This window comes from Haliotis rubra, unplaced genomic scaffold, assembly GCF_003918875.1.
Source record: "Haliotis rubra isolate DU_JTF1 unplaced genomic scaffold, ASM391887v1 Scf174, whole genome shotgun sequence".
Classification (NCBI taxonomy): Eukaryota; Metazoa; Mollusca; class Gastropoda; order Lepetellida; family Haliotidae; genus Haliotis; species Haliotis rubra.
The window spans coordinates 1,578,634-1,592,701 of NW_025765714.1; the positions used below are offsets into that span (position 1 = coordinate 1,578,634).

At 40.1% G+C, this 14,068-nt stretch overlaps 2 protein-coding genes across 4 annotated transcripts in view; one reads left to right on the plus strand and one right to left on the minus strand.

The window, feature by feature from the left end:
- LOC124272918 (probable inactive tRNA-specific adenosine deaminase-like protein 3) overlaps positions 1–313 on the minus strand; it is a 33,918-nt gene extending 33,605 nt beyond the window's left edge. For all 3 annotated transcript variants that reach the window (XR_006897493.1, XM_046708163.1, XM_046708164.1), the window contains exon 1: positions 193–313. Coding sequence is in view for 2 of the 3 variants with exons in the window: in XM_046708163.1 (XP_046564119.1) it covers positions 193–223 (31 nt within the window). In the remaining variant the exon portion in view is untranslated. The remainder of the gene's footprint in view (positions 1–192) is intronic.
- Positions 314–4,272: 3,959 nt separating this feature from the next.
- LOC124272919 lies at positions 4,273–11,948 on the plus strand. Its single transcript, XM_046708165.1, is given in 5 exon segments — positions 4,273–4,394; positions 7,179–7,348; positions 8,815–8,899; positions 9,506–10,939; positions 10,941–11,948. Coding segments are annotated over 4 exon segments (2,061 nt in total). The 5' UTR covers positions 4,273–4,394; positions 7,179–7,201; the 3' UTR covers positions 11,336–11,948.
- Positions 11,949–14,068: the final 2,120 nt, after the last annotated feature.

Genomic DNA, 14,068 nt, shown 5'->3' on the forward strand with positions numbered 1-14,068 from the left:
AATCATTTTGTGAGTTCACTAGTAATTGTTGTGTTAAGTTTTGTTTATAATTCTAGAATATTTATACATATTATTTGGGATGGGGGAACGGGAGGAACTCCTATACCGTATAAGTCGCATCTGCAAAAATGGCAATCACAATGCCAATATATCAACGTTGCACTGCACCTTGGTTTTAAAATGAACACATACCAGTTTTTGTTCTCTTGGTGTCTGTCTCCATGTTCTAACTCGTCCCCCCTCGTACAAGTCAACGCATTAAAACAGTCATTGATTCAAACCGATTCTTTTCGTGCCTTCGACAATAACATAATGAGAGTGACCTCCCCCTAGTTGTTTCGATACGCAATCTCCTCACATCGATAGCCCGTTCACGTATGTATATTTTATCCTGTAGTGTGGCGATACCGGTGTCACGCACTGGGAAGGAGCTTGCAAATAAATGATGATTTGTCTTCGTTTGAACAGAAACCACAAATAAATACCAATTTATATTTTTTCGCAAACCAGCGAAACAATTATAAATTGGCATTTAACTATTCACATAATACAACATTACGTACAGTACAGATGTAGCCTATGAGATATTTTTAATAAATAATAACATGTGGTACACATTTGTATTTTCAACATGACACTGCTACTTCTCGCTACAACTATCAATATCTGAGTTTCAACGAAACTGAACGTCATATATCGCATATTCTGTCTTCTGAACAATGTGTTCAGCAATACAAGTACATGTAATGTATAATTTGATATAAGTATATACACGTACAAAGAACTTAATTACGCACCCCTGTATTTTTGCAATGATATATGTTTTCTACGCGTACTTACAACTTCTCGTGGTGACCACGATTGAAAACATGAGTTTTTCTGACCCGTATTATCCTTTGACTAAAAACCCACGTCTAAATGATTGGAATCCTTGTTGATTTTATGATGGCAATTGCTCATTAAAAACAACACCTGATTTTCATACAAAACTATGTTTGTACGAGTATGGCCCTGGAATATTTACTGTTGAATTTATTGTTGAATGGGAACATTCAAATTGTCACTTTGCGTGTCTTGCACGATTCAAGGTCAATAACGAGTGTAACCTCCATGTAACTGTATGACAGCCAGCACTCTCCTCCTCATACCCTCTGCAAGCATCCTTATCCTCTGAAAGGACAGTCTACGCAATTCCTCGTGTGAAGCAGCTTCCAATTGGGCCGGGTGCTGTACAGGAGGATCTCCTTTGTTGTACACGACGACCAGTCATGTCCCAGATATGCTCCAAAGGGTTATGGTCGGGGCTCATTCAATCGTGAGATATGTCAGGGGGTGCGTAACTAAGTTCTTTGTGTATATAATAAGTAATGCATAAATGTGTATAACTGTATATTTTAAGAAAGCTGATATAGTTTAAATGACTTTTCTTAAATGTTTGACGATTTGTTTAGTGATCAAATGACATGTGATAGTTTATCAAGTTTTAAATGTAGAGTGACGTTGTTAAAGAAACAATCTTCAGTTTCTATCCTATTGTGTGTGGTATCTGTCTATCGGACTGATCGGGCGGTCAGATCTATCCTATTGTGTGTGGTATCTGTCTATCGGACTGATCGGGCGGTCAGATCTATCCTATTGTGTGTGGTATCTGTCTATCGGACTGATCGGGCGGTCAGATCTATCCTATTGTGTGTGGTATCTGTCTATCGGACTGATCGGGCTGTCAGATCTATCCGATTGTGTGTGGTATCTGTCTATCGGACTGATCGGGCGGTCAGATCTTTCCGATTGTGTGTGGTATCTGTCTATCGGACTGATCGGGCGGTCAGATCTATCCTATTGTGTGTGGTATCTGTCTATCGGACTGATCGGGCGGTCAGATCTATCCTATTGTGTGTGGTATCTGTCTATCGGACTGATCGGGCGGTCAGATCTACCCTATTGTGTGTGGTATCTGTCTATCGGACTGATCGGGCTGTCAGATCTATCCTATTGTGTGTGGTATCTGTCTATCGGACTGATCGGGCGGTCAGATCTACCCTATTGTGTGTGGTATCTGTCTATCGGACTGATCGGGCTGTCAGATCTATCCTATTGTGTGTGGTATCTGTCTATCGGACTGATCGGGCGGTCAGATCTATCCTATTGTGTGTGGTATCTGTCTATCGGACTGATCGGGCGGTCAGATCTATCCTATTGTGTGTGGTATCTGTCTATCGGACTGATCGGGCTGTCAGATCTATCCTATTGTGTGTGATATCTGTCTATCGGACTGATCGGGCGGTCAGATCTATCGGTCGCGAATTCAGATACGTTTTCGTTATCGAATTACGAACCCGTTTGGTTCAGCAGTCATTTTAACCGCTTTCAAAGCTGTTTATAGTAAGATTCATAGCTCCTTTGTCACACCGTGCATTTACTAACCGAATTGTTGGTTGAGCAAACATAGGAAAATTATCAAAGGCTTAAACAATTTGGCTATATTCTCCATCAATTCCACCCATTTCGTTCTGAGGAGCTTGGGGTCATCAATTTTGTACACAGGTACTAGGGGTGTCAACAACTCTATACATGACTATATTTAAAATTTATGCTTTAAAAAGTATGGGAAGGAGGACGGGGGTAAATGATCAATCAAAATCATCTACTTGAGATATAAAATGACGTGATAAAATAGGCAATCTTCATTTTCCATCATATCCACTGTTTTCGATTTTCTTTTATTATACACTAAGAGAAAAATAATGTCATACTTTCAACCAATCTCAGTAAACTGATACAAGGAATGATAACGTTCCAGGTCAAGATTGAACCTTTCCCCCGTAGAAGGTTGTGCAAGGTGAACTCGGATCACGGTGTGGCCGCCAATTCGACGCAAAGGATGCGTTGATTCTCAAAACGATCAAATGTCTTCTTTCTGAAACGCCTCAGTCTCGTTTCGTACCACCTGGATTCACACATTTCTATCTTGCAAGATTAAAACGACACATAAGTTTACCTTCGATAGTACACCCTTTAGGATGTAGGTCCCATGGCGCTCAGAAACAACATCAACAAGATATTACATTTCTTTGATTTTAGAACTTGAGTTGATGAAGAATGATGACAAGTTTTATACAACTTCTTTTGTTGTGAAAGGCGACGTTTCGACATAGATTCTAATGTCGTTGTCAAGATATTACATCTTAATAGCATTTGAAAGTCCCGCATCATAATTGTTTCGAGATACACAAACCACACATGTTTCTCTCTACCGAGAAGCTAGAAGTCTTGACACTGTTTGTCGATCCTCAGGTCTTGACAGGGACAGCAATGGTATCGGAGGATACTAATTTACAAACGTGGACAGAGTCCTTTCTACAGCTGTATTTCGTACATTCAAACTGACATGAATTTTCAAATGTTTAATTAAACACAGAATTATTTGAAACGTTTCATTATTCATGTTACCTTCCTTCATTTAAAGTTGCTAGGGAAACATTATTATTATTATTATTGGATATTTATATAGGGAACATATCCACGCACTAGTGCATGCTCAAGGCGTTGGTAGTTTTTCCCTCGACCATTGGATCTTATTATCAATCTCAACTCCCTGGGGATCATACAACTCTTGCAGCCACTAGGCGCACCGAGTTATTGCGGCTTTCCCATCCGTACGAGGTACACATTCACAGCTGGGTACTGGGACACATAATCACAGTATTTTGTCCAAGATTACTGCACGTTGCTATACCCGCAACTAGGTGTTTGCACGTATTCATGTGGCCACCATCTGGTCATATACCAACGGATTCGTGGGTTCTTTTAAGTGCACAGGGTTGTGTACTGTACACATACTACTGTAAACATTAATTAATGTGCATTCTGAATGAGTGGATGAGTAAAAATCGCAATGTAATTACTGCCACATATAGATGAAAATGAGGTACTAAATTTAAATCATTCTGAATTATATATACTAAAGTGTGTTTTAACAAAACTATGAGTATGTGACATATTTTCAGCATGATAACTGAATTACAAAAGAAAATAAAACCTGCCCCTCTCCTGATGTCGACACGATTAGATATGTGTATGTTGCAAATTTGTACGTTGATAATTCTTTCAGCACTTATCGTAGCTTTCTTGAGTTTACTACATTCCCCATGTAACAAAGCGATTGTCTCATTACATATTCGTTCTGTTTTCATTTTTCCCAATAGGGTGGATAATCTACCGCTCGATACGAGTTCGTGAATGTTGTGTTCACAGAAGTGCAACGAACGCCCCGCACGAACACACCATTCATATGATTCGCGCCAACTTCCTGTTTGTTGACCATTAAGAAAGTAGCATCGTCTGCCACATTCAGTCGAACATGGACAAAACATCTTACTGGCATCGTGTCACCGGTAATTTGTTTTGTTTGATTTTGAATAATTTGAAATCTTCCAGCTGTTATGCTTCTTTTAGACTCAGTATGCATGCCATGCTGACTCACAGCGATTTCCGTGTTAGTAATGGGACCTGTCCAGAATTTCCATATTAAACGTGTGGGCATCTTTGTAGAACGTTTGAACCTCACGTCTGGTGAACAACTGTTCGTGTATGCAGTACATACCGGGGCCCCCATACCGGGACAATAACTGCCTCTATCAACGTGTGATACAGTTAATTTTATTAGGCTATTAGACAGCAGACATTTCTATGAGTGTCAGCCATAAATATCTTATTTTTAATTCGGAATACCTTGATCACGGCACATTGGGGAAAGACTTCCGCGCGTATCCCCCCTTAATTTCATTCGAGTCAAACCATATCACCTGAATGTATATTTCTCAGCTGATAAGGATGTATTTTAACATATTTCTTTAATTGAATCTGAACATACTGAAAGACATGTCCGACTTCTTAAAATGCCACTCAAAGAAATATTTCCTCATCGTTATAATTTAGGGGGGATACGAGCGGAAGTCTTACCCAAAACCCTGTTATTTTAGTGAGATGGCTAAGAATGGTAGCAAAACAACTCGGAACTATAACAAGGGGTTTGTGCATATTTCTTACCAATATTATATGTTACTGCTGCATGTGGCATCAGGTTCAAAAATGAAAATTGCACACATGCAAATTTCATGTCATACATCAATCATCTTTCAATATCTTTTACTGTACAAGCAACAGTTATCCTATGGTCATGAGGAAGTGCAAGTGGTGATGCACTCTCAAAACATTCATTATTATCATGTTGATACTCTCACAGATTATAAGAAGGATATATATATAACATGACAAAATCGATTCGGCAAACATTTCTGGATAATTTAATGGAGAAGTCAATCACAAATCAGTAACGCCAGAGAATCACAGAACAAAGCAAGGGGTCAGCAGGATTCAATAAGGGGTATGTCCACCCTGTGCCCCGCCACATGCTTGTAGCCAGGGACTGACACAACTGTTTCAAAATATGCTGTGGAATCTCTTGCCAATAATGTTGAAGCCTTTGTGTCAACTCTGCAACAGTTTGTAGCAATACGAGTTGAGTTCGAACCTGTCTTCCCTGTTCATCCTACAGGTGATCGATTGGGTTCATGTCCAAAGACAATGCTGGCCAATCCATTACACTGACATTCTGATTATGCATGAAGTCTCTCGTTCACCTTGCAGTGTGGGGATGGGCATTGTCATGTTGGAAAATAAGCTGTACACAGACACCATGTTGAGCCAGCAACGGGAGTAGCACTGTATGGAGGATGTTGTCCACATACCAATGAGCGTTGGGGTTACTTGAAACCACTACTGGGACCGGAAGTTAACGTTGATACCCCCATAGCATGATGCAACACCTCCGAAACAATCTCTTTCCAGAACACAGTTACGAGCAAAGTGTTCATGTCGATGTCAGCAAATGCGATGTCGTCCATCAGAAAGACTGACATTGAATCGGGATTCATTGGAGAAAATGACGATATGCTATGGTGTGTTCTGCAGATTTCCCCCATTAGCTGCCCATCACTGTTTGGCAACTGTCCCTGTGGTGTTGAAACAATGTATGAGGCGAGCAATAGTGGCTAGGTGGACGTGAAAATGTAGGGCGACCTCCACCTGTGCAGCCCCTTGGTTCAGCATTCCAATTGCGTGGTTTCTGTTGTCTTGTGTGAGACGGGCATTTTTCGGAAGTGATGAATATTTGAATTGGCAGATGAAGTTGAAGGGCAAGTGCAGGGAATGCATGTGCACGTGTGACATGGGACAGCTGAGTCGTGATCACACAAAAATCTTGCATTTTCAACAATAAAGGTCATTACTGTGAAATGATCTGAGCTCCAAACCCGGGATTCCACAGGAGAGGACCCAGTGCACACAGCATATCTGTGATTTCAGGACAAATACCCCAAGTAACTCTTTGTCAGAAACTACATAAAATAGTAGTTGTGTTTTTAAGGGCTTTGAGTATATCCCAGAAATAACAAAAATTAACATGTGCCCAAGTTGCAGACGCTATTTTCATAAGTTTGACTTTGCCTAAAATGACAGTGGATGATATTACTGAACAGGGAATTTCGAACAGAATTCAAAACTGTGAAGTGCATTTGTGTACGAGGTGTATTTGAATTATATTCAACTTCAGAGTGAGAGTTGAAGAGGTGTATATGTATACTACTTTTGTACTGTCACTGAACCCACAAAATGAAGAAGAAATGCTAGTTTGTGGTCATGTGAACACTTCCAGCTGTGGAGAACATGGTCCTCAGGTTATGGTCCACGGAATGGAGTTATCTCCCTTACCATGCTTACATTGTGAGTCAAGCTTGGGAATTTGCCCATTTGACTTGAAAAAGATGGTTTTAGGGGGAAATATCACGTGTCAGTGTTTAAAATGTATTGGTACTTTATCATCAGTTTAGCTTTAACCTGACATTTCAAATTGACCTGTAGGTGTGGCAGTTGTTGATGGCTGCCTGAGGGTCACAGTGTATGTAAAGGACTCATTAGTTACATATAACATAACATTTTGCTTACACTGTTTGGACTGTTTCATTAGTGGTCTGTGACTTAAGCCACTTCTAAACACACATCAATTTAATGCTCTTACAATACATGATGTGTGCAGAGAAATATAGTAAAATTTTCTGAACTTTGTAAAGTATAAAGTTTGGTGTACAGCCACATTCTGATGTCATTGTTGTGTTCAGTCTAGGTGATGAACCCGGTTGTGATGGCCAAGCTGTTGTCCGAAATGGATGGACTGACGAGGACCATGGGGTCCAAGGACCGACATGCCTCCCGGGTGCAGGATCTGCTATATCAACAAATGCTGGAACATTCCACATTCTGTGATGTTACCCTCGTCATTGGAGAAGTGGTAAATCTTTGTTACCTTCACATAAAGCAAGTAAAAAGGAGTTTCATGTATGTTTGCTTGTTAGTTCTTGAAAGCAAAGATGGAATGCTCTCCAAAGTACAGTCAGACCTCATATATCCAAACTTCAGATATCCGAATACCTTGGTTTCCGAACATTCTTCACAAAAAACGAAATTTTCTAGTTACAATTTACCTCATATATCCGAATGTTTGGTTTCCGTATCCGAACGGTCAATTTTGGTAACGAAACAGCAAAATATGTACAAATTTGCCTCGTATATCCAACTCCAAGGCTGTCGTCGGCAAGATGTCTGATGTTTACCGCTCCTTAACAGTGCTAAAATGTATCATGTCTACCGCTTGTTAAAACATTGTGCTGGCTGCTTGTTAATTCATTGTTTATTGAATATTTATCACAGGGCGTGTAGGTTAATTAGAGAAGAAACAATTAAAGTTTGACATTGAGTTGACACTGATTCAAATAGTTGATTGAGGAGCATAAGTAAAGACGGAGGTGTATGCTAGATATAGAAACAACACAAAGGTGTGGATGACAGCAGACCTGGTTCCTGATTGGCTGCTGCCTTTTGATCGACAGATGAGGTCACGTGGAAGGCAGGTCATTTTGCTTGTTGACAATGCGGCTAGTCACAACTGTAAAAATCTGAAACTGACCAGCGTGACTGTCCATTTCCTGCGACTCAACACAACCGCACACATTCAGCCAATGGATGCAATGGATTTGAAAATTTCGGCGACCTCACAAACCTGGAGCTGTTGTTAAAAATCCAAGCAGCGAATAACAACTCTGTCCGTCAACAATCATCAATCATCAATCAAAGACTTTTTCAAGCTGATGTAATTTATGTTATGTTATGTTATGTTATGTTATTTTAAATAAAGATGTAGTTATGTTTCAGTGTTATTTTTAGTTGTTTGGTTTTCACGTGTAGCCGACCACCTAGGTCCTGATTCAGATATCCGAATGATTTGTTTGTCCGAACAATTCAATAAAAAAACAAAGTGTTCGGATAAACGAGGTCTGACTACATATGTAAATATGAGATTGGGGCTGTACAGACTGGACAATATATTCCATGTGTTGTTAGTAATCCAGGTTCAAAACAAAGGTGTGGTCATGAATGAGATCATGTTACTTTCATAACAGAACAGAGATATGTTATATTGGATTATCGTGGATTAGGTAGTTGCGATGTGGACAGTTGCCCTAGCAGTAGATTTATGTGAAGTGAAACATTTGGATAAAAACAGTTTCAAACCAAATCTTTTGATCTTCTTTGTTACACAAGAAAGCTTTATTTTACTTCCTACAAAAGTATGTTAGTAATCACCGACAGGACAGATATTGACCCCAGTTGTGAATGTCAGCTTGTCATGTTGACAACAAAGTATGACGTGAAACAAAACCTAAGTTAATGTCAATCTGTACTTGTCTCTATCTTCAGGAGATCAAGGCTCATTGGTGTATTCTGGTGTCCTGCCCGTTCTTCCAGTCTCTTTACGACAGTGGCATGAGGGAGAAAACAGCAAGTAAGCATGTCACATCTCCGCATAAGCTGCATATATGCTTGATGTACACAAACTAAATCATCACAATCCTATTCATTTTAAGGTGATCAGTACAAATATGCATTGCGTACAAATTTACATTACAAAGACCTGTAGTATATTACATTTTGTTACCTAATGTATTCTTTTGTGATTGTGTTCCTGTATTTCTTGACAGACCTTCATTTACTAGTCAAATGTAGGCATTACATGTACATAAACTCAACTTTGTAAAGCACTAAAGCAGCATTGATTCTTTCACAAAACATGTATACAGACTCCCTTTGGCACCATGTTTATTTAACAACATGGCTATCCAAGTACTCCAGATACTGTAGATTGTGATGTGAAGCCCAGAATGACTTCTGTGATAAGCACAGTGTTTTTCCCTACAATGTCCTGTCTGTGATCACTGATTTACCCGCAGAAAGAATGAATATAAACTTATGAAATATAAGTATTGCATCGGGTGGAAATCATATTCACTCATAGCATTGAGTTTTGTGTCGTATACGGACCCTTCTGTATCTTTGCACTTCTAACTCCACTTTTTGACTAGTTGAATGCATTCTGTGTGTTGCAGGTGAGGTACACCTAACATTTGGAAGCGCGCCTGGGCTATGAAGGAGGCAGTGAAGTTCCTTTATGTTGGCACAGTGGAGGTCAATATGGATGCTGTGAAGGAGCTGCTAGAAGCTGCAGAGTATCTCCAGATAGGAGAAATGAAGAAGTGCTGCAGCGACTACCTCTTCCTCATTGACATCAACGTTGACAACTGTGTCAACCTGTCACTGATGGCTAGCTTGTATGACCTTGAGCTATACAACAGAGCATTCCAGTTTCTCAGAGGGCACCTGCCTGAAGTTATGGGCAAAGATGACATCTTGGTTCTAACCAAGGAATCCATTGTGTTCTTATTGACAGATGAGACACTCTCCTATGTATCCCAAGAGGAGTTCTTTGATTTCATTTTTAGATGGACAGTCCATGAGTTAGATGAACGAGAAGACAGCTTTCCAGAACTGTTTGCGTGTTTGGACCTTACTAAAATGAGCAAGTCATTCCTGGAAGACACAGTGGAACATTGCCCCCTGGTTGTGAAGTTTGAAAAGTGTAAAGTACATTTGTTGAATGTTAAGGTGAAACAAATGTTTGGAATGCTTACTCACAGCATAGAGCAGAAGAATGTGATCCTTATCTGTGGTGGCAGTGGTCCAGGTGTGTACATAGGCCACTTTATGCTGCCGTACTCCGACTTCATGTCGGTCAACAACATGTTTGCTTACGTCATAGATGAGAAACGGTGGACGGAGTTAGCACCTTTACCATATGCCATGCGGCGACCTATGCTTGTCTGTGATGAAAGTGGGAACTTGTATGTGTATGACAATTCTAACGGACTAGAGGAATTCTACCTGTTTCAGTACAGAGTCTCTGACAAGACGTGGACGAGCATTAAAGTAGTGTTCCCTTCCAACTGTGAGAATGTAACCATCCAGAACATGGTTTGTTGTGCCAACAGGATTTTCTTCATAGCTTCTGGCATCTTGAAGAAGAACCAGGCTTCCAATGGAGGAGCAGCAGCAGCAGCAGCTCATGCTAGCCAGAACACCGCATGGACATGTTTCCTGATGGAGGTCAACCAAAATGCAGAGGAAAGTACCATCAAGTGTAAACTGTTCCCTAGAAATCCGAACACTGAGATCAATGTCTGTGCAGTGAACAACACCTATGTGTGTGTTGCTGGATGGAAGTGTGGCGATAAAGGTGGGAAGAAGAGCAGACACAGTGCTAAGTTTGTCTACTTCGATACAAAATCTGATCGCAGGTATGATGCATCACGAGGCTGCATATTCGAGAACTACATGTTTCCATATTCAGATGGAATTATGGTTGGTAAACCCGGGGAAGATGTCTACCCGTGTGTTCTCATTCCAGGACAGAAAGTGGAAGCCGAAGAAAGACTTTGGAATTCCCCTTCCTCCCGAAAATGGAGATCGTGTGGATTTCTCGTACACATGTTGTAAGGATGAGTTTTATGTGTTTGGGGGAAAGAGCCTTGAGACAAAGGAACCGTTGAAATCAGTGTTCAAGTACAACCTTGAGAAGAAACAGTGGATCAAGGTGGAGGACATGCCCGAGGCCCTGATGGGGAGTGCTGTGTGTGTGGGCAAGATGCCCCGTGATCATGTCCGCTGCCACATCCAGTGTCCTCATTGTCAGTATGTGACTCGCCGCAGTCAGGCAACATATGACATAGCCTATTCCGACAATCCTGATGATGATGATGATGAATACTCTATCGACAATTACTCCTATGACTACTCCAATCATTCATATGTGTGGGATGAAGATGATATGATAGACCTGGATGATGATGACATCTATGATGAAGACTATGACTACTGGGCAACATAGAGGGAAGCCACCACTTAGGTGACCTATATGGTGTGTGGACATGTGCTGTCCAGTGGTGACAGGACAGTTACCAAACTAAATGTGTTTACTGTAAGGAAACAGTTTTGATTGAGCCATGAAAATATATGTGGCTTCAGTTTCCTAATCACTCCATGTAATCTGACTCATTTAATTGTATGGACATTTTTATCAAGTATTTGATAACTACAACATCATTTATTGTTTTTTTTCCACAGTCTATATTGTAGAACACAATTACCAGTCATGCTAAGTGTGAAATTCCTTTGATAAGTTGAAAACAACATGATTTGTTTAATCATTTTAGCGTTTTGTTTTGTACATTACAATGCCTCTCAACTATCATGCTGTTTAACAGTCTTCTTATAATCTACTAGTAATGACTACTTATGTCTTCCAGTGACTGAGGTTGTCTTGTGGTCAGCTTCGTGCAAAGAGCTTAACACCTGAATCATCTGTAATGTCATTCTATGTATTCAAGCCCTGCATAATTCTCTGTAAGGACTGTGAACCCTAGCAAATGTGCTGTAAGGACATGAATCATGACAAATGTATCTGGATTAGAAATATATTTGATGTTGAGCTGTGTTCTAAACAGTTGTTTTTTATATGCTGTTTTATAATAGTGCTGCTGGAACTTTAAATTTGTGTTGGCTATTTACTGTTTACCTTGTAACAAGGCTTCCTTGCTGTACAAGTATCTGCAGCCCTAACCATGTATACAGTCATGACTCATCGTAACAAGGCTTCCTTGCTGTACAAGTATCTGCAGCCCTTACCATGTATAGTCATGACTCATTGTAACAAGGCTTCCTTGCTGTACAAGTATCTGCAGCCCTTACCATGTATACAGTCATGACTCATTGTAACAAGGCTTCCTTGGTGTACAAGTATCTGCAGCCCTTACCATGTATAGTCATGACTCATTGTAACAAGGCTTCCTTGGTGTACAAGTATCTGCAGCCCTTACCATGTATACAGTCATGAGTCATTGTAACAAGGCTTCCTTGCTGTAGTAGTATCTGCAGCCCTTACCATGTAAGTCATGACTCATCATAACAAGGCTTCCTTGCTGTACAAGTACCTGCAGCCCTTACCATGTATACAGTCATGACTCATTGTAACAAGGCTTCCTTGCTGTACAAGTATCTGCAGCCCTTACCATGTATACAGTCATGACTCATCATAACAAGGCTTCCTTGCTGTACAAGTATCTGCAGCCCTTACCATGTATAGTCATGACTCATTGTAACAAGGCTTCCTTGCTGTACAAGTATCTGCAGCCCTTACCATGTATACAGTCATGACTCATCATAACAAGGCTTCCTTGCTGTACAAGTATCTGCAGCCCTTACCATGTATAGTCATGACTCATCATAACAAGGCTTCCTTGCTGTACAAGTATCTGCAGCCCTTACCATGTATAGTCATGACTCATTGTAACAAGGCTTCCTTGCTGTACAAGTATCTGCAGCCCTTACCATGTATACAGTCATGACTCATTGTAACAAGGCTTCCTTGCTGTAGTAGTATCTGCAGCCCTTACCATGTATAGTCATGACTCATTGTAACAAGGCTTCCATGCTGTACAAGTATCTGCAGCCCTTACCATGTATACAATCATGTCTCATTGTAACAAGGCTTCCTTGGTGTACAAGTATGTGCAGCTCTTGCCATGTATAGTCATGACTTTGTAACAAGGATTATTTGGTGTGTAGCTAATCTACATTTTTGGTTCGCTTTTCCAGTGGTGTTTGGCAAAAAGGAATATGAAACGTTGGCCCCAGAAAACACAATTAATGCATATCTAATTGTTCACATTTAATTTTTAACTTGATTAATATATTTGTGTTACAGGAGGGATGGTTATGGATCAAAACCAGTTGGAAGGGTTGTGAATTTATTTTTAAATTTCAGATTAATTGATACTGTGTGACCAGTTGACTTGTTGACATATCAACAAATAAGCGTATCTGTAACTCTGTATGTACTTTAGTGACCTCTAAGACCACTAAACTTGAGTGACTTGTCATCTGTGTGTGAGTATGTGTGGAAGTACCTAAACTGTTATTTTTTTTGATAGTCTGTATCATTGTGTCTTCATGCTTGAAATTGAATATGTGTGTTCCATGTGAAGCCTCTGACACTGCTTGGACACTTGTCCTGATCTTAGACGGTGAAGACTTATCAGAGCAAATGAGCAGTGATGAGATCACAACACCAGGCTTACAAGCCTTGTCTTGCATGCCGTTAATGCCTCTTGTAACTGTAGAACAAATCTGTAACAGAATCCTCTGATAACAGTTTACCAATGATGCATAGAACATGTTTAATAAAGTTGCCCAATTTGTAAAGCATATGACCAATAATGAGGTATCTTTTGTGAGGGACTTTCCTTCAGGTTAATAGGTAGTCCATGGAGCTGTTCAATCTGTACACTTTGCAATATGTATCTAGGATGGCAAGTCCTGATTTGTTTGCTCTGTTCATGTGTGTATTGCTCTGTTAATATATTGCAATTTCAGGTTCAGCAACTCTCCAGGGTTAAGTTTCTCCCTAAATTTTCTGGTTTGGACTTATCATAATTCAACCAATATTAATATCATGATAATATAAAAAAATTGATATGGTGACCATATAATTTTGTTATGGGCGTATTGTTAATCTCATCTAACCGCTTCTGTGGTGTAGTGGTTTGAGAGTCCACCCGGAGAG